This window comes from Hippopotamus amphibius, chromosome 4 (assembly GCF_030028045.1).
Source record: "Hippopotamus amphibius kiboko isolate mHipAmp2 chromosome 4, mHipAmp2.hap2, whole genome shotgun sequence".
Taxonomy (NCBI): Eukaryota; Metazoa; Chordata; class Mammalia; order Artiodactyla; family Hippopotamidae; genus Hippopotamus; species Hippopotamus amphibius.
This window is the reverse complement of record NC_080189.1, coordinates 13,237,038-13,254,791: the sequence shown is the minus strand read 5'-3', so window position 1 is coordinate 13,254,791 and position 17,754 is coordinate 13,237,038. Positions and strand designations below refer to the sequence as shown.

The 17,754-nt window shown below is 45.0% G+C and overlaps 1 protein-coding gene across 1 annotated transcript; it reads right to left on the bottom strand.

Moving 5' to 3' along the window:
- Positions 1-611: 611 nt before the first annotated feature.
- On the bottom strand, positions 612-1,565 carry TAS2R38 (taste 2 receptor member 38). The gene has a single exon (XM_057732418.1). The coding sequence runs from the start codon at positions 1,563-1,565 to the stop codon at positions 612-614; it is 954 nt and encodes a 317-aa protein (XP_057588401.1).
- Between the last annotated feature and the right edge of the window lie 16,189 nt (positions 1,566-17,754).

Genomic DNA, 17,754 nt, shown 5'->3' with positions numbered 1-17,754 from the left:
ATCATGCAAGATCTTTTTTAGTTGCGGCATGAGGGGTCTTCGTTGCGGCATGTGGGACCTTTAGTTGCAGCATGTGGGATCTCTTTAGCTATGGTGTGTGGGATCTAGTTCCCTGACCAGGAACTGAACCCTGGCCCCCTGCATTGGGAGCACAGAGTCTTAACTGCAGACCACCAGGGAAGTCCTGCTAGGACCTATTTTAAGCAATAGCAGTCATGTGAAAAGCCAACCATGCTATCTTGGGATTTAGATATGATTTCATAAGAGGTGATTTCTCACGGTCTGGCTCATACCAAGCACTAGTAAGCCATAGTACATGAAACATTTACACTGAGTACTTCACGTCTCTATTTGTTCGCTTTTCAAGAGAAACCTAGGCAACCAATGCCATTCTACTTGCCTAGGCCATGTGTGGAGCTTTAATTATTTTGTTCTACTGTGGATGGGTCCATTGATGTAAATAGAGAGACTTGGAGTTACATCTTACAGAAGAAATTGGAGTAGGTTTCTGCAGGCTTTATGAACAATCAGAAGCGTAGCTATGAAGAGCCCGTTTCACGTCCACTCTCAACATAGATCTGGCATCCTGGGATCTGCCTTGCTGTCCGCCCTTACCTTAGTCTGCTCTGAGCCCAGAGCAGGATGGTCTCCATAGCTCTCCTCAGCTTGGCATTGCCTGAGATCAGTATGACGGCATGTACGGAGGGGCAGGCTGCCAGGATCCCCACACAGACCATGACCCCCATCTTGCTGTGCCACAGCGTCAGCAAAGGCACCGAGACGAAGGCAGCACAGAAGGACACCACATACAGGCAGAGGAAAGAGACAAGGGACCTGAGCGCTTTGATATGGGCCTCCAGGCTGAGGTCCCGAGAATCTCTGGTTTGGGCCCTCATTGTCCTCATGTGCCTCCCCAGGGAGACAATCAGCACCCCAGAAGAAACCAGAAACAGCAAGAAAGAAGTGATGGATCCCAGGCTGCAGAAGAGGAAGGAATGAAAGAAGTGGAGTTTTCTAATTTTCAAACTGAGTTCTGTACTGTTACTCATGAGTAGCGCCGTTGCAACTGAGAAGTGAGATCTACTAAAAAAGTCCCAGAAACAGAGAACAGTGCAGACGCAGGAGAAAAAAATAGCACCCAGGAGCACCTGGGAGATCTTCCTGGAGATCCAGCTTGTCAAGTGGAGCAGGAAGGTGTGCGAGAAGCGGGCGATCTTGGAGCAGTAGAGGAGACTAAGGCACGTGGTGAGCCAGAGGCCAGCTTGATTTACTGTCATCCAGAGTATGAGAATGGTCTGGTAGCTGAGGCTCAGCGGCTCTCTCATCTGCTGGAAGTGGGTAAGCTGGATGGCATCCAGAAGGAGCAGCCCGTGCAGGAAAAGCCGAGTGAGGCTGAGACTCAGCAGGACAAGATTGCAGTCGCTCAGTGGCTGCCTCCTCACCACGTCCCAAAAATTCACCAAGAAAATGAAGGCATTGACCAGGATCCCTACTGCAAACTCCAGGACTGAAAAGAACAGAACTGCATTCTTGACTTCATAGGGCACGGGAGTCAGAGTCACCATGATGTCTCTTCTTACTTGGCTAATCTAAGACTCAAATACTGCCCAGCAGAGAAGGGTAAGTGTACATTCTCAGCCAAGACCTTTCCTTCACAAGGCATCCAACTCTTGCTCTAGAGCTCTCCCAAAGTGAGTGCATAAAAAGTTCTGGCAGTAAACTTGGAGGGATATTATTGCTTTAGAATATCTCTCGGATACACACAAAGTCTCACTGTAAGAGCAGAAGAACGATGGTTCTATCTCTTGGGTGATGCAGAAGCTTTGACTAAACCCAGGTGTCTCTGTAACACCAGCCTTCCCAGAGGACCACGACATGGCATTAGGGATGCAAACAAGACAGGGTCTTGATTTCCCAAGCCCAGTTTTGCATGCCCGTCTGCACCCATGTGGGTGGAGAGGAGAGTAGGATTTGCTTATGGGTTTTAAGGAAACTGGCAGCAGGCAAAGCGTATCTTCTCTGTGAACTGAGGTTTGAGATGGTGCCTCTTTCCATTTGCATACCTTCTATCACCCCTGAGGGTGACTCTGATCACAGACTATGTTTTTAATGTGGACAAGTGCGTGGTTCCTTCCCTGTAGGACTAGTATAACTGCCATTGCCAAATATTTCACTCAACCTTCATTATTATGCCAGGTACCGTGCTTGGCAAGAGGAGTATTAATGTGAAGAAGGCCAGCATCTTGCTCTGAAGGGGGGTGGGTGGGATATCTGGCCTAGATCACTGCAAAAACATGACAAATGGGCTGTCTGCTTTCCACCCCGACTCCCATTCCCCACTTTCTGCAAAGCAGCAATAGTGATCCTGTTAACATCTAAGACCGTGTCATTGCTCTGGTCACACCTTTCAGGGCTCCTGTCTCTCTCACCATATCAGTTAAGTTTTCACAGTGGCCTGGAGGTCCCGCATACATAATCAGGGCCCCTGTGCCTTGTCATATGCCCTCCTCTGAAGGGTGCTCTGTGTTCACAGTGTGGGCTCTGGACCCAAGCTCTTTCAGGTTAAGGCCTGACTCTGCTGCTTCCTCTCTGTGTGAACTTGGCAAATGACTGAATCCTCTTCACTCATCTCATATGAAGTTGAGGTGATGATCAAAATACCACCTACCTCACAGGGCGGGGAGGATGCCCTGAAGTGACACAGGTAACATGATTGGGATTGTGCCTGGTACGTGACGTCCAATCAATAAATGCTGGTTATAGACCTATCATACGAGTCAGCAGTTCCTCTTCTGGGTATGTATACAAAGGAAGTGAGAAAGGATATCAAAGGTCCATCCACACCCCCACGTTCATTGAGGCATGATTCACAATAGCCGAGATCTGGCAGCACCCGAAGTGTCTGTTAATGGATGAATGGATACAATGGGATATCATTCAGGCACGAGAAAAAGGGAACCCTGTGATTTGCGACAACATGGATGGAACTTGAAGACATTGTGCTAAATGAAATAAGCCAGAGAAAGACAAATAGTGCCTGGTATCACTTATACTGTGTGTGGAGTATGAAAAAAATAGTCAAACATAGAAACAAAGAGTAAAAAAAATGATTGCCAGTGGTTGGGAGGTGGCAGAAATGAGGAGAGGCTGGTAAAAGGGTATAAACTTAAAGCTAGAAGATGAGTAAGGTGTGAGGATCCAGTGTATAACATACAATGTGTAACACTGAATTGTGTACATAAAATTTGCTTACAGAGTAAAACTTAAATGTTCTTACCAAATAAATATATATAGATTTCACATATAAGAGAAAACATACAGTGTTTGTCTTTCTCTGACTTATTTCACTAAGCAGGATACTCTCCAGGTCCATCTATGTTGTTGCAAATGGCAAAATTTCATTCTTTTTTATGGCCAAGTAGTATTTCACCACACATATACACCACATATTCTTTATCCATTCATGTGTTGATGGGGACTTAGGTTGCTTTCATATCTTGGCTATTGTTAGAAAGTATATACATTTCTGAGAACAAAGTGAGCTTCCTGTTTGAACATCACTGAGCTGAGATTCCTCAGTCCCTGCAACCTCAGTCTCCCTCACCTACTTAATTATCTAGATGCAAAGCAAAGGGGTAGAGGGGGAGAGAGCAGGGAAGTCCCGTGAGGCCTTGAGAATGGAAGCCAAGCCAACAGGGACCCTGAAGAGATGGCAGTTTACATGTGAAAGAGCTTGTTCTCCAGGGAGAGAGACCAGTTTAATTTAGAGGGGAAAGCACAGCTAAACTTGAGATAACAGAGTTAACTGAAGGAAAAAATCTAACATTGATGGGACAGACAACCATCAGGAAACGATGACTGGGATGCTGTTGTTCTGAAATAGGGCGGAGGTGACGATGGAGGACACGGCCCACGGAAGGTGCTGGGGTAGGAAGGAGCCCTGTGCTGTGATGGGTGAGAGGAGCCAGTGGCTGCCTTGGCAGGAGGAGGTGAGACTGGAGGGGCTGGGGCCCTGAGCAGGACTGTTTCTTTCACCTCCGAGTGAATTATAGTATCAAGTGATCCGTAACTGGCTTCTTCTTGCCCGGCGCCTGCCCCCATCCCAGCTGGGGACTGGCTTAGTTCTCACCCTGCGGGTGGGCAGTTATGGAGGTGACCTCGGGTGGCCTCAGCCAGCAGCGGCTTGAAGCAGGGTCTCAGTTCCCCGACCACAACTTGAAGTGAAAGCACTGAATCCTAGCCTCTAGACCATGAGGGCCGGTGGCCAGTGATAAGGCCCTGGCTGTCTGCTTTGTAGAAATAAATTTCAACAAAGAGATGGAAAGTAGTGAAACAAGTAAAGTGTTAATTAGGAGGAAAAAAGTACCTGTGAATAGGCACACACGGGCAGGCTCAGAGAGAGAGTCGCGCCTCCACGGGAGTTTGAATCACGTACGTGGGGCATTTCTTCCGGGTTTCCTCTGGCCAGTCATCTTGCTTTGCCTGGCCCGAGTCTGTATGTGGTTCATCCCAGGGTCCTCCCCTGTGTGTGTGAGCATCTCTTAGCCAAGACGGATTCTAACGCAGAGGCCTACGGGAAGGCTGACATCACCTATGATGGGGTGGCCCCCCTTCCCCTTTTGGCCCCCAAGCGCCTTTCTGCGCATGTGCAGTCAGGAAGGTCTCCTTGACCTCAAGAATGGAACTACATGGTTTCTTCATCTTTTATCTGGGCAGGACTCAGCTCCTCCCTGCCCCGGCCATTATCTTCTCTTGGAGGATCTGTCCACAGGGGACAGACTCCGGCTGCTCAGCCTGTGGCCCATCTGTCTCCTGCCTCAGAGGGTTGTCTGCGACCAGTGGGAAAGAACAGGTAAATTGCTCTCAGGAAGCATGGCACCTGAGGATGAGCCTTACGTCTCCAATCTCCCCAGAAAATCGAACCAGAAGAGTCATGTAATCCCTGCCATTTTCCTACATTCAAGCCAGTTTGGGATCCAGAATCTTCCTAGCATTACTCAACAGCTGCCACTAGGTGGCGCCAGACCACTGGGAGACGCAATTCCTGGCTCTGTGCTCTTCCCTGCAAGGTCACCCCAGTCACTGATTTACTCTTGCAATCATGTGGCCGCGTAAGTTACAGAATTGAAATGGTGACGTTTAGACTCCATTTATCGTGCTATGGTAGACTGCATATACTTTCATCTCAGAGTTGCTGTGTGCAGAGCGTAGTGATACTTCCGTTTTGCTGATGCCGAAGTGGAGTTCCAGGAAGGTTAGTTACATATCTTGGCCAAAGTTACTAAGTGAGGAGTTAGGATGTTGATGCTTTTAGATGGCATATAGCCAAGAGTCCAGGGAATTCCCAGATCCAGCTCTGCCAATCACTCCTGTTACATGAGAGGAGCAGCAGTGAAATGGGGTGCAGGATGTGTGTTACTTTATTAAAAGTTAGACCAACGTCTGAAAGCTCACAAGGTGGAGCTCTGGTACAGCTTGGTTTGGAGCGTGCAGTAGACCTAGGCAGAGTCCACACATCCACCTGGCCATTCTGTTCCTGGTCATTGTTGCTAATTGCCTGCAGGCTATTAGTTCTCTCTTTTTCATTGCCAACAGAACCCCTGTGTTATTGGGTATGTCAATATTAACTAAAAATAAACTGCATTTCCATCTTTCTTTCAGATAAGAGTTTTCAGTGAGACACAAGAAGAAGACATTGGGTGGAAATTTTTAGAAAGCCCCTGTCTCCTTTTCTTCTTTCTGTGCCTGAACTAAGATGTTATGGTTAGAGCTCCAACCATGAGGGAAAAGTCAAGAGAATCTCAACCCTGAAGTTTTTGAGTTCATGAAACCACACCAGTGACTACCTGCTGCAGAGAGAGCAGAGAAGGTGAGAAAGGTAATTTCTTTCTGTCTTTCAGTCTCACTGCTTGGGGCCGCTGTGACTGGAAGCTGAATGTATGACTAACTGATACCTTGCCTGTGAGAGGGACTCTGAGTCCACTTGCCCATCTGGCACGTGAAGCCAGGAAGTGGATGGAGGGAAGGGTAGCCTGCCCTGTGTCTAGGTTCACTTGTCATGAAGAGGCAGAAAACAGGAAGTGCCAGAGGGGAAACAAAAGGAAGGTTGTCTCTACTTCCTGCATTTAAAGCGTTTTCTGTCCACTTTGAATTGTCAAAGGAAGGCGGGCAGAGAGGTCACGCAAGGGGAGAAGAGGTTAAAGATGGTCTCACACAGCTCTTATTTCTGTTTCTCTATCTTTCAGTTTTGCTCTTGTTACTAACTGTTCCTGCTACGGATTCTCTGCGTGTTCCGTGTGGAAAGAGAACCTGAGTTGTCTGGTTGCTCACACGGCAGGCGGCATCTGGAGATGCCAATCAGATGAAGGACTAGCTGTCTTGGGTGAGCGCCCAGCCCAGGTCCAGTCAGCACAGGTGCCAGCACGGAATCTTGTGATTAGGGACACACTTAGATCACTTTCCCCAGCAGGGACCTGTGGGTAGGGATTCCTTTAGGCAGTGCTCAGACCCCTTCTTGAGCTTTATCTTGTCCACTAATATGAATTATGGAATTACGGGGTCTGAGGTTTGCTCTTTGGGATGGGGAGAGTGAACTTTGAATTTGTTGCATGAATGAACAAATATTTACTCTGAAAAAGCAGTTTCAGGATTTACTGACTTCAGACCCTGTGAACATTGGATTACCAGACTGAAACTAAGTTGTGTTTGACTGACCAGTATTCAAGTGACCTTTAGCAAGTCATTTTTCTTAGTTTGTTTCCTCATTACACATGGGGATTAAAAAAGCCCTACTCAGACAGATACTTTGTTGTGATCAGAAAGATAGTACAGATTAAAGCCAGGGAAAACTGCAAGGCGTTATACAAGTATACAGTTTTATTACTAACATGTGAATACTAAGTGATATGTGATCCCTAATAACTCTCTCCTTGGGCTCACACTGGTGTTTGCACATGCTCCTGTCTGTGGGGGTGAGAAGTAGGAAAGGCCAAAAGGCTGTGTAAAACTGCTGAATAATAGGCATTTCACAAGAGAAGGAAATGCTGCATTGCCCAGTATGTCTCTTTTATTTTCACCTTTCTTTGCACATTTCTGGGTGGGGAAATTACTGTCACTCTAAGCAACTTCTCCGTTGCTAGGTAGCCTCTGATGTGAAGAGCTCATCTGGGGCAAGCAAGATGGAGAACTAACTCGGTTGCAATAAAAAGAAAGAGGTACAATTTATACAGTTTTGTAGGAGACTGTGAGAGATGTTTTGTGACAAGCAGGTGTGAAGATGGTATGGGTTTGTGAGTGGGGGGTGGGGGGAGATGGGGGAAGAGAGAGTGTGAAAGGAACCCTGCAGAACAAAGTCGTGGGCTGGGCTGGTTTTTCTCTCTTAGCCCGTGGTTCAGTGTCGGAGGCACTGATGCTCTCCACCTGTCTGTCAGTGGTCCATGGATGGAAGAGACCACCTCCTCCAGCTCTTGCTAGTGAGCCTGTTCCTGAGGGTGGATGAACTGGAGGAGGAGTTGTTAACAGAATTTAAGCTAATGATACCGCTCGCTGGGTTTTATTTGACTTTATTTGCAGAAAAAAACAAGTTGGGGAGGGACTGGGAATCTGACACTGGATATCAGGTACTTATTATCTCAGCTTAGGCTCGAAATAATGTATGACTCACATACTATTACCCCTAATTTACAGAGAGGGCAGTTGAGCTTCAAAACATTTAAATGACTGCCCAAGCTCTGTGGCAAGTAAGCAGAGAATCCAGTATTCAAACTCCGGCTAGTTTGATTCCAAACCCTGTGTTCTTCCTATGATACCATACAGGAAACTACTAAACTACCAGCTGAAGACTTAACATGGAAACAATGTCCAAGAGATGATTTAACTTGACTTCAGTGTTATATCCAGCTGTTTCAAATTAAGCTTATTTAGGAATACTTTCAGGCTCATCTAACCCACCAACAGTCCATTGCTGGTAAAATCCAGGCAGTTGAGTATCTTATTTTTTTATAAGGACTTTATTCCAAGAAGGGAGAATCCACTGTCTCGTTCAGTGCTTGGAGGGTGGAGCACACCCCCTGGGGCTCAGCGGTCCCTTCTCCGCACAGGAGGTCAGGACAGGCTCCTCGCGTGGGTCTGGCTTTGGGGAGACTCTGAGGGAACTCAGCCAGCAGGGACATGTTGGGAGGCTAGTTTCCCTCTGAGCACATGGGGGTAGGTTCACCCATCAGACAGAGCACTATTCTTGAATGGACTCTTCCTTCAGTAGTTCAGAAAAGAGGCAACGTCAATGTGAACTGAGCGTTTGGAGAAAATTTCATGACCAAGTGAATTTTAAACTTGGCTTTGCCGGAGGAGAGGGGTTTTCTTTTTTCTTTTTTAAATCTATTTATTGCCTGCGGTTGGGTCTTCGTTGCTGCATGCTGGCTTTTCTCTAGTTGCGGTGAGCAGGAGCTACCCTTCTTTGCAGAGTGTAGGCTCCTCAGTGTGGTGACTTCTTGCTGTGGAGCATGGGCTCTAGGCACGCGGGCTTCAGTAGTTGTGGCATGTGGTCTCAGAAGTTGTGGCTCTTGAGCCCTAGAGCACAGGCTCAGTAGTTGTGGCACACGGGCTTAGTTGCTCTGCGGCATGTGGGATCTTCCCGGACCAGAGATCGAAACCATGCCCCTGCATTGGCAGGTGGATTCTTAACCACTGCACCACCAGGGAAGCCCCAGGAGAGGGGTTTTCATAGAATACAGAGGACAAGAGGATGTAGACACAGCCCTGCTGGAGGGCTGCCCTCAGGCAAAAATGCAGAAGCAGCCATGAGCCAAGTTGACTGGTGCGGAGTGAAAAAATATTGGAACAGTGGAGTCAACGTGATAGAGAGGGGCTCAAAGGGAGAAAGATGAGTTTGAGATTCATCGTGAAGAGTAGACCACGGCTATTTTAGGTTTTAAAGAGAAGCCTAAATAATGTTTTGCTTTGGGAAGGTGGCACAGGGCGAGTCTGCTGTTCTTGCTCATGATTTACTGTGATCCACCAGCTCTTTGGTCTTCAGGGAATGCCCACGGAGGACCTCTGGGAACAGGGTTCCATACTTTGGGGCCACTCCAAGGGACATGCAGCTTGTACAGCTCCCAGCGCTCCCTATAAATATGACGTATTCCGTTTGGAGGTGTGGGAAGAAGTCATATTCTGAAGTCAAGACTCAGAGACAGTTAAACCCGCACATGGAGTTCTGGGCAGAGAAATCCTAGGCTCCGAAATCTATTTCATGTTTATGACAGCCTGGGCCGTGTCTTGTCTCCGAGGTCCTGTTACGGGTGGAAGTTAACAGAATCTCCGTGTTGCGGCGACTCTAGTGTACTTTTCCAGTAATGTCCCTGACGCTCCCACAACTGTCTTCCCTTGTCTTTTTGTTGCAGTTTCTAAAGCACGTCCCATTCTTTCTGACCCTGTGCCTTGCTTATGGTGATCCCTTAGCCCCCAGTATCTTTCCGTCTCTCCTTCCTTTCCCACTCCTGTTTATCTTGGCCTTTAATTTCTTTCTTTCCATTCCCTCCCAGGTGGGGGTGTCCTTTCTCCAATGGTATTTGTCAGTGCCGCCTTGTCTTTTGCAGCTTAGCCATTTGACTTCTTACGTGCTTTTGGCTGTGAGGTTACGGAGGCATTACTTACATTCGTGTTCCAGTGCAGCCTCGACTAGACTGCCGCATTTACATTCTGTTTTTACATCCTATTGGTTACGCAGCCTTCGGGCAGTTGCTCTTTGTGCCTCAGGGTTCTCAGCTGTAAAACTGGGGTGATAACAGTCACTGCCTCATAGTGTAGTTGTGACGAGAAATTGAAATCATGCCTGTGAATCATGTAACATAATGCACGGGCCGTATAAGCATTCTGTAAATGTTGCTGTCATTGCTATTCTGATAGATGCTCGTGTATACCACACACATAATAACTAAACATTGAATCGATGTGTGTTTAGGAAGTGGTCATTGTCTTTTCAGGGCTTGGAAGGAGGGAGGCGGCCCCAGGAGCTACTGCATGATCCAGACCTGGGGCCGTGGGGTCTGGGGAAGGGGGGCTTGTCCTCTCACTGCTGGTTCTCACAGTTGCACGGGCCCCCATGGCTCCCAGACAGACATGTTTTCCTGACATCCTCAGGCTCAAGTAAGGCTGTGTCACCAGCGCCACAGACCACTCTTGGCATCACGGTTCTGTACCTTGGTGTATCCTGAATCATCTCTTTTCTTAAATCCGGGGGGCTACACTTTTAAAAAGCTATAGTCAGGCAACATCATAGAGTCAATGCATAGTACAGAGCCTTGGGCAAAGTATATAGCGGCCAAGAATTTTTCTTTTTTAAACAGTAATGCACATCTACTGCATTCGGTCACTAGACTCATGTAAGCCTCACAAAATCCCCAGGTCCCAGCCTCCTTGTCTGTAACATGAGGGGGCTATATGTGGTGATCTTTGAAGTTCTTTAGGGCTAAGGCTCAGTGGTCCGCATGGGCTCTGATGCAGAGTGGACGAGTGTCCGCATGGCAGTTCAGACCCTTGCAGCTGTTGGGCTGTTGTAAATATCGATGAGATAATGTCGGCAAAGGGCCTCGGTACCCAACAGGTCTCCATGCACCTTAGTTTTCCTCTTCTTCCTCTTTTAGCTTGAAATTCTTTGACTTTGTGATGCCAAACAAACGCAGTAGATCAGGGGTTCCCAGTACCTGGTCTGCAGGTTTTACTGCTTCCAAACATTTCTCTTTTTTCTTTACCTTCTTATTTTATATTGGAGTACAGTTGATTAACAATGTTGTGTTAGTTTCAGGTGTACAACAAAGTGATCCAGTTATACACATACCTGTACTTATTCTTTTTCAAATTCTTTTCCCAATTAAGTTGTTGCAGGATATTGAGCAAGGTTCCCTGTGCTATACAGTAGGTCTTTGTTGGTTTTCCATTTTAAATATAGCAGTGTGTGCATGTCAATCCCAAATCCTATTTATTTATTTATTTAATTGGCGTATAATTGCTTTACAATGTTGTGTTAGTTTCTGCCGTACAATGAAGTGAATCAACTACATGTATACCTATATGCCCTCCCTCTTGGACCTCCCTCCCACCCGCCCATCTAGGTCCTCACGGAGCACCGAGCTGCGGAGGAGCTGAGCTTCCTTTTCTGTTGGTCGATGAAATGAGAAAAATAAGGACAAGAGAGCAAACTTTTCAAAAAGACAAAGTCATCCCATTTTAATAGTCTGCATCCACAATGAAATAATGATAATAGACTGTGACTTTGGGTTTTCTAGGTGATACACAATTTATAAATTTAGGTCCCTTGGCCTGAGTTTTTCTTGAATTTTCACTGATGCATAAAAGTAAATGACCAGGCATAACAGTGGTCGAGAAGAGCTTTTAAAATGATCTGGGGTAAAAAAAAAAAAATCAGGTTTAAAAAAAAAATTTCCATTATGTCACAGACTGAAACTTTTGTAAATTTAAGATAAAAATAAATGACTAGGAAACTAAAATTAAAAACCATATATATATACAAACACAAGCTCCAGTTTCTAATTATTAGGGTCAATGGACATAAATTACCATGATGAGTGGCAGTAAAACTTCAAATTTTTATCCTCAATGTCGGTACTTACTTCCTCGGGACTGGAACAACTGGTTCTTGGATCACTGGCATTCCATGGGGTGGCACCCAGGCAAGGACACTGTCCTACTTTGAGAGAGGGTCTGCCTAGTAATAGAGTGGAGTTCTTAACCTGGGGTTCGTGCATTTAATTCAGAGAGCAGGTGAACTTGGAAGGGGAAAATACTTACTTTTTTTTCTTTGCTGGAATACTGACATTTAATATGTCTTTCAAAGTATAAAGTTAGGCCACAAATCACAGTAGTGTGAGCAGTACCTAAGACTGGTTCCAAGATAGGTTATGGTTACTTTTCTATCATATGTTGAAGATAATCTCAAAATACTGTTTACACTATTTTGAAACTACAGTAGCCATTAGACCAGCTGCTAGATATGTTAATTAATACAATAGATCAGTAAAGAAGCACATACATTACTGTACTGCAATTTAAAAAGTATTCTAGTAACTGTAATTCAATGAAATTGGTTTCTTTTGTATCCTTATTTTGTATTTTTGTATTTTGTCTCATGCATTTAAAAATGTAATTCTAAAAAAAAAATGTAATTCTAAGAGAGGTACCATAGGAGGTACCAGAAGACCAAAGGGTCTCTTTAGCACAAAAAAAGCTTAAGGACAGCTCTCCTAGAGGCAGGAAAAGAAGAAAAGTATTTTGAAAACATTTTCAGAATTATTTCCTTCAACCACAGATCAGTGGATGAATTTGGGGTCACTGGGAGAGATGGGGCTCTCCTGGGATACTGGGATTATTTTTTTTTCTCTTTATCATCTACACTTTGAGTCAGTCTCGCTCTGCTACCAGGCACAGGGAGCATCCTCACTGCTGCAGAGACGTTCAGTGCCCCATCTAGTCCTTAGTATTAAGGGTCAGAGTGGTCGCTTCTCGCCCCAAGGTCTTAGGGATGATCGCCTCAGAGGAAGACTTGGTTACTAATTAACTAGCAAATCTGATCCTGAGAGAGAGCTGGGCGGTCATTTGCATTTGAACTCCATTAACAGCACAGTAACCAGTTACCAGGGCTGTGGCTGCTTTTTGTGGACTATAAATCTGCCGATTGCCAGTCCACCCTTCAGAGAGAGGGAGCAGCCTCGGGGGTGATGAGGTATGTACCTAAACTGTGTGTGTGGACCTGTGCTCATCTCCTTCAATCAAATGCCCATGTTAATCGGTTCAACACAGACAAAAATGAACATCAACAACAAACCACAAAATTATACAAACACATATTGAACAAATTCAACTCTTTTTTTTTTTTCCCTTGGGATGTATGTGTGTGTATGTGTGTGTGCAATGCTGAATGATTTAATATTTGGGGTGAGGTAATTGGTAGAAATTCTTCCTGATTCTTGAGATGAGGTAGGGGAAGTGAGGGAAGGAGTTAGAATTTGAAGTTAGATGGGGGCATTTGGGGATGTTCCTGCTGAAAGGACGTGGAGCTGTGATTGAGAAGTGGTATTTAGAGAATTCCTCACAGTCAGGAAACTGAGAAATCTATTGGGTTGGCCAAAACATTCGTTGGTTTTTCCGTAAGCTCTTACGAAAAATCCAAACAAATATTTTGGCCAACCCAATGTTTCTATCCCTGTGAGTTTGTGCTTTTATTGATCAAGTAAAGAATTATTATGGGGAAGAGTCTAAAAGAGTATGTGTGTGTGTGTGTGTGTGAAGTATTGGGGTGTGTGCACGCGTTGGTGTGCAGTGATTTCCTGGGGGGGTCTGGAAGGAGGTTATGAAGGGAACGACTCAGCATTTGGACTGGCTGTCTCCTGTCAAATGGAACAAAAATGTCTAGGGGAAGGGGGACGGTGATGGATTGTTGCTGGTCCTCTCTGGTAAAACAAAGTAAGAGAGGGTCGTATCCTCACTGCTTGTTGCGAGTCCAGCTAAACCCACGTGGCCATTCCTTTTCTGATGGGCCGTGGAGGTGAGAAGGAAGAATTGCAATTGGGGAAACGGAAGGAGACCAAGATCAGTCCCGCGGGTCTCACTAGAAAAAGCTTCCACGGGTTCCCGATAGAGGGTCCGAATGCCGACTTTCATGTGCTAAAGGGACCTGCAGATCTCCAGACTGCCCACTGCTCTTTGTCACGGTGTGGAGCAGTGTGCGTGTGTGGTGGACAGGGAGGGGTCTTTGGTTTGCTGTGCTGGGAAGGACCAAATGATGGGGAGGACCTGTATCCCCAGCTGAAGTTAGCTCACCACTGTCTCACTTATGCTTCCTCAGATGCCAATGATTTCTATGATCAGGCATCCTTTACGAATGAGAGTTTTGATGGGCTAATGATGTTACTTTATAAACTGCTCCCTGAGCCTAGAATACTAAGGGATAGGTGGCCCTAGAAGACGAAATTTTCCCTCTAAAAATTTCCAAAACTGCAGAATGGGATGGAGAAAATAAGCCTTTGTACACCCTGCTGCTGGGGTCACCGTAGGTCATAGCTGTTTCCTAGAGAGGATCCTTTTGGGGTTCGGATGGGGAAAATGAGGCCCAGAGGGGTTCAGCAGTTTTTCCAAGGTCACACAGCTAAGTCAGGGCAAGTTGGCTTTTAGATCTTTAAACTTTGGGTGTGACCAGATTTGGGAGGAAAAGACCGTTAGCTCCTTTTTTCCTTCCCATTCTCTAAATATCTGGATGACAATGTATAAATCAGTAAATTTTGCCCAGGAGTTTGGAGGAATAGCCATGACTTGCTGGGGCCTTCCTTGCAAGTTATTCTCAGTCTCTGTAAAACTAACCCTCTCTTTGCCACGGGAGCTCTTGCCTTGTGTTATCAAAGGAGTTTTGAAAGAAAGGCTTAGATTGTTGTATGCGGATCAGCTACTGGCTATAATTCAGAAAAAATGAAAATTGATCCAGTTTTTCCTGATGAATTCAGATGGCCATCTCAGTAGTTTGGGCCTCACCTGGTTTATCCATCTACTTTGCCTAAATGATTATAACAGTACCAGGAAAATTAGCTTTGGCAATTTTTCATATACCACTTTAATTCAAGAGGAAAAAATTACCATTGGAGTCTGCACGATTTATGTACAGCAATACTCTGCAGCTTTTCCGTGAGATTTTCCCTAAGCAGCCTAATTAAAACTGCAACCCTCATTCATGTTCTTCGTTCTCTCCCCCCACTGAGCCAAGCTTTATTTTTCTCTGTAGCACTTATCAAAGTCTAACCTATTGATATTCATTTATTTTGTTTATTGTCTTTTTTTTTCTACCCATAGGAATATAAGTCCCACGAGGGCAAGAACTTTTATCTTTTGTTTGTTGTTGCATAACCAGCTCCTGGAAGAGTGCTTGGCACATTGTAGGAGCTTAATAAATAATTAATGGGTGAATAAATAAACTGCAGTCTCCTGTTCCTCCAAAGATAGAGGATTGATTAACGTGGGGAACTCATTCTTCTGGCTCTCACAGAGAATTTCAAACAGTCCTGTGGGCCATAAACTTCAAGTGAATTGACTACTATAACGGATGTTTACAAAATTGCTTTAAAACCCTCCAGGTGCTGTGGAGACTGAAATGTTGCAGAATTGTTTTCCTTTTCTTTCTGTGAGCTTCCTAACCCAGAGGTTGTCTTTGGAAGGATATAGGCATCTCCTGTGCATCCTCCATCCTCTGAATTTAGAAGCCTTTATTATCACAAATGTGTAAGTTTTCTGCACTTGCATCATGTGTGGAAGTGGGCTTTGGATTCAGACTGCCTGGACCTCGGGCAAGCTGGTGTCTCCGAGGCTGAGTTAGCTCATTTGTCACATGGGGATAATACGGTCTCAGCCTCGAGGGTGGTTGTGAGGATGAAATGAAATAATGCACGTAAGTGCTTCGCCCCGTGCCACACACGTTCTAAGTACTTGATTAATGGCCCAGAGACTATTTGATAAAAGCACCATCTCGCCAAAAGCCTCAGCTGGGGTACACCGCGGGCATCGTGACATGGAATACAGACAGTGCTTACCAGTTCTGGCTGTGAGGTCCAAAGGGCAGGTGTTCAATTGTGGCTTTACTCCTTCTCGGCTGTGTGACATCAGGCAGGTTACGTGACCTTGCTGAAGCTTAATTTCCTCCTCTGAACGCGAAGATGGTAGCATTAACTCGCCGGGGGCTGTGACGCAGATCGCACGCGACGGAGTATGTACACCTCTTAGCACGTTACTCAGTTACTGGTGGCGGTTATTATCATTGATGGCACAGTCTATGCTTGTCACATGAGATAGAATATCCAAAGATTGATGACAGACTGCCAAGTAACAGTGTTTTAAAACATTTTTTCTTTTAAAAGCAGTTGAAGCTATTGGAACTACTTCCTTATTCTATTTGCCTCTTGCCATTTTTTTTCTTTTTTTTTGAAAGATTATTAATTAATTAATTAATTAATTAATTTATTTATTTTTGGCTGTGTTGGGTCTTCGTTGCTGTGTTTGGGCTTTCTCTAGTTGCACCGAGCGAGGGCTATTCTTTGTTGTGGTGCGCAGGCTTTTCATTGCAGTGTCTTCTCTTGTTGCGGAGCACTGACTCTAGGCGCTCAGGCTTCAGTTCTTGTGGCACACAGGCTCAGTAGTTGTGGTGCACGGGCTTAGTTATTCCGTGGCATGTGGAATCTTCCCCCATCAGGGCTCAAACCCATGTGCCCTGCATTGGCAGGCAGATTCTTAACCACTGTGCCACCAGGGAAGTCCCTGGACTATTTTATAAAACTTTTGGAGTGCAGAGTATTGGGGATAGGACAGGTAAGAAAGATTAGAGCTGGGTCGTTTATTTTAGAAAAACCAAGGCAATCCTTGTTGTAGAGAAGGGTACAGCCCCATTCCTTTTACAGGGTAAGAGGGCATTACGGTGACAAATAGCAGTTTCTCGTCACTGAATGCGAAAGGCTTCTTCTGCCTGAGGACAATGTGGAGGTTGTGTGAGGACACATTGATTGGGTGGATGGTGAAGCTGCAAGAAAATATTAAACATCTAAGTTGAGCTGAGGATTTAAGATTCCCAAGCTGGGGAGTTTTGAATGAAGACTTGGAGGAAGAAGAGTAGGGATGTGCTTTTTGAGTAAAGATAGTGTGATTTACAAGGCAGCCCAGGAGAGGATCAGCAGGTGGGCTGGTGGAGAAATCAGAACTCGAATGGGCAAAATTGCTGCTTTAGCTCCTCGTCTAGATTTCTGCACCTGTGTCTCAGGTACCATGTGAGTCACCTGACACGTGGGGCCATAAAGCACTTAGCAGAGAGGAGTTCATATCAGGACAAGTTCATAAGTACAGCTGCCAGGAACATGCATCTTCCACTTCACAAAGCACTGAGTGAGGTGGGGTGCCACCCTCATGGAGAGGGGGACTGACACATTTCTTAGGAACATGCTGTTTCATACCCAAGACTTTTCTCTATGGTAAATAATAATATGTAATGCTTTATTATTTAAGATGTTTTTATTTGATTCTCACAATAAGAAGATGACAAAATATAATAATAATAGATATTCTTAGTTCCATTTTTACACATCAGAAAACTGAGACTCAAGAACGTTAAATAAATTCTTTGGTGACAATATCAAGAAACGAACGGTAGGGCTAAAAATCAAGCTGTGCTTAGCGCACTCTCAGGCTGAGAAAGAGAACATAGGAATATAACGAAGAAGGAAAATGCCAATGATGTGTTTAGCGCAGGGATCTTTTGTGGAAGAGAGAAATAAAGAAGCAAGCAATTTGGGTGACTCACTCAAACATGACCTATCAAAGCTGGTGTGAATTTTGCAGATCTTCTCTTTCAACCTCTTTAATTTGTAAGTGAGGAATCTGAGAACCAGAAAGCTTAAGTAAATTTCTCAAGGTCATCTGGCTAGTTATTTTCAGAATGAGAAATAAAATTGAGGTCTTCTGATTTTCAAGAAAAAGCATTCTTTCTACCGTGCATTGCTTTTATTGTGTAGAAGGAAATAGTGGTATTGGAATTTAAGTTCACTTAAGTTAGGTACCATCACTGTATCCTCTAAAGTACCTTCACAGTGTACTATAATTAGGAAGTATTCAGGTATTTTGTAAATATTCAGTCAAGGAATAAAATGTTATTGGTCAGTAAGTATTGATTTTGTAGGTACTTAGGAAGGAAATAAAGAGGAAGAAGCAGTC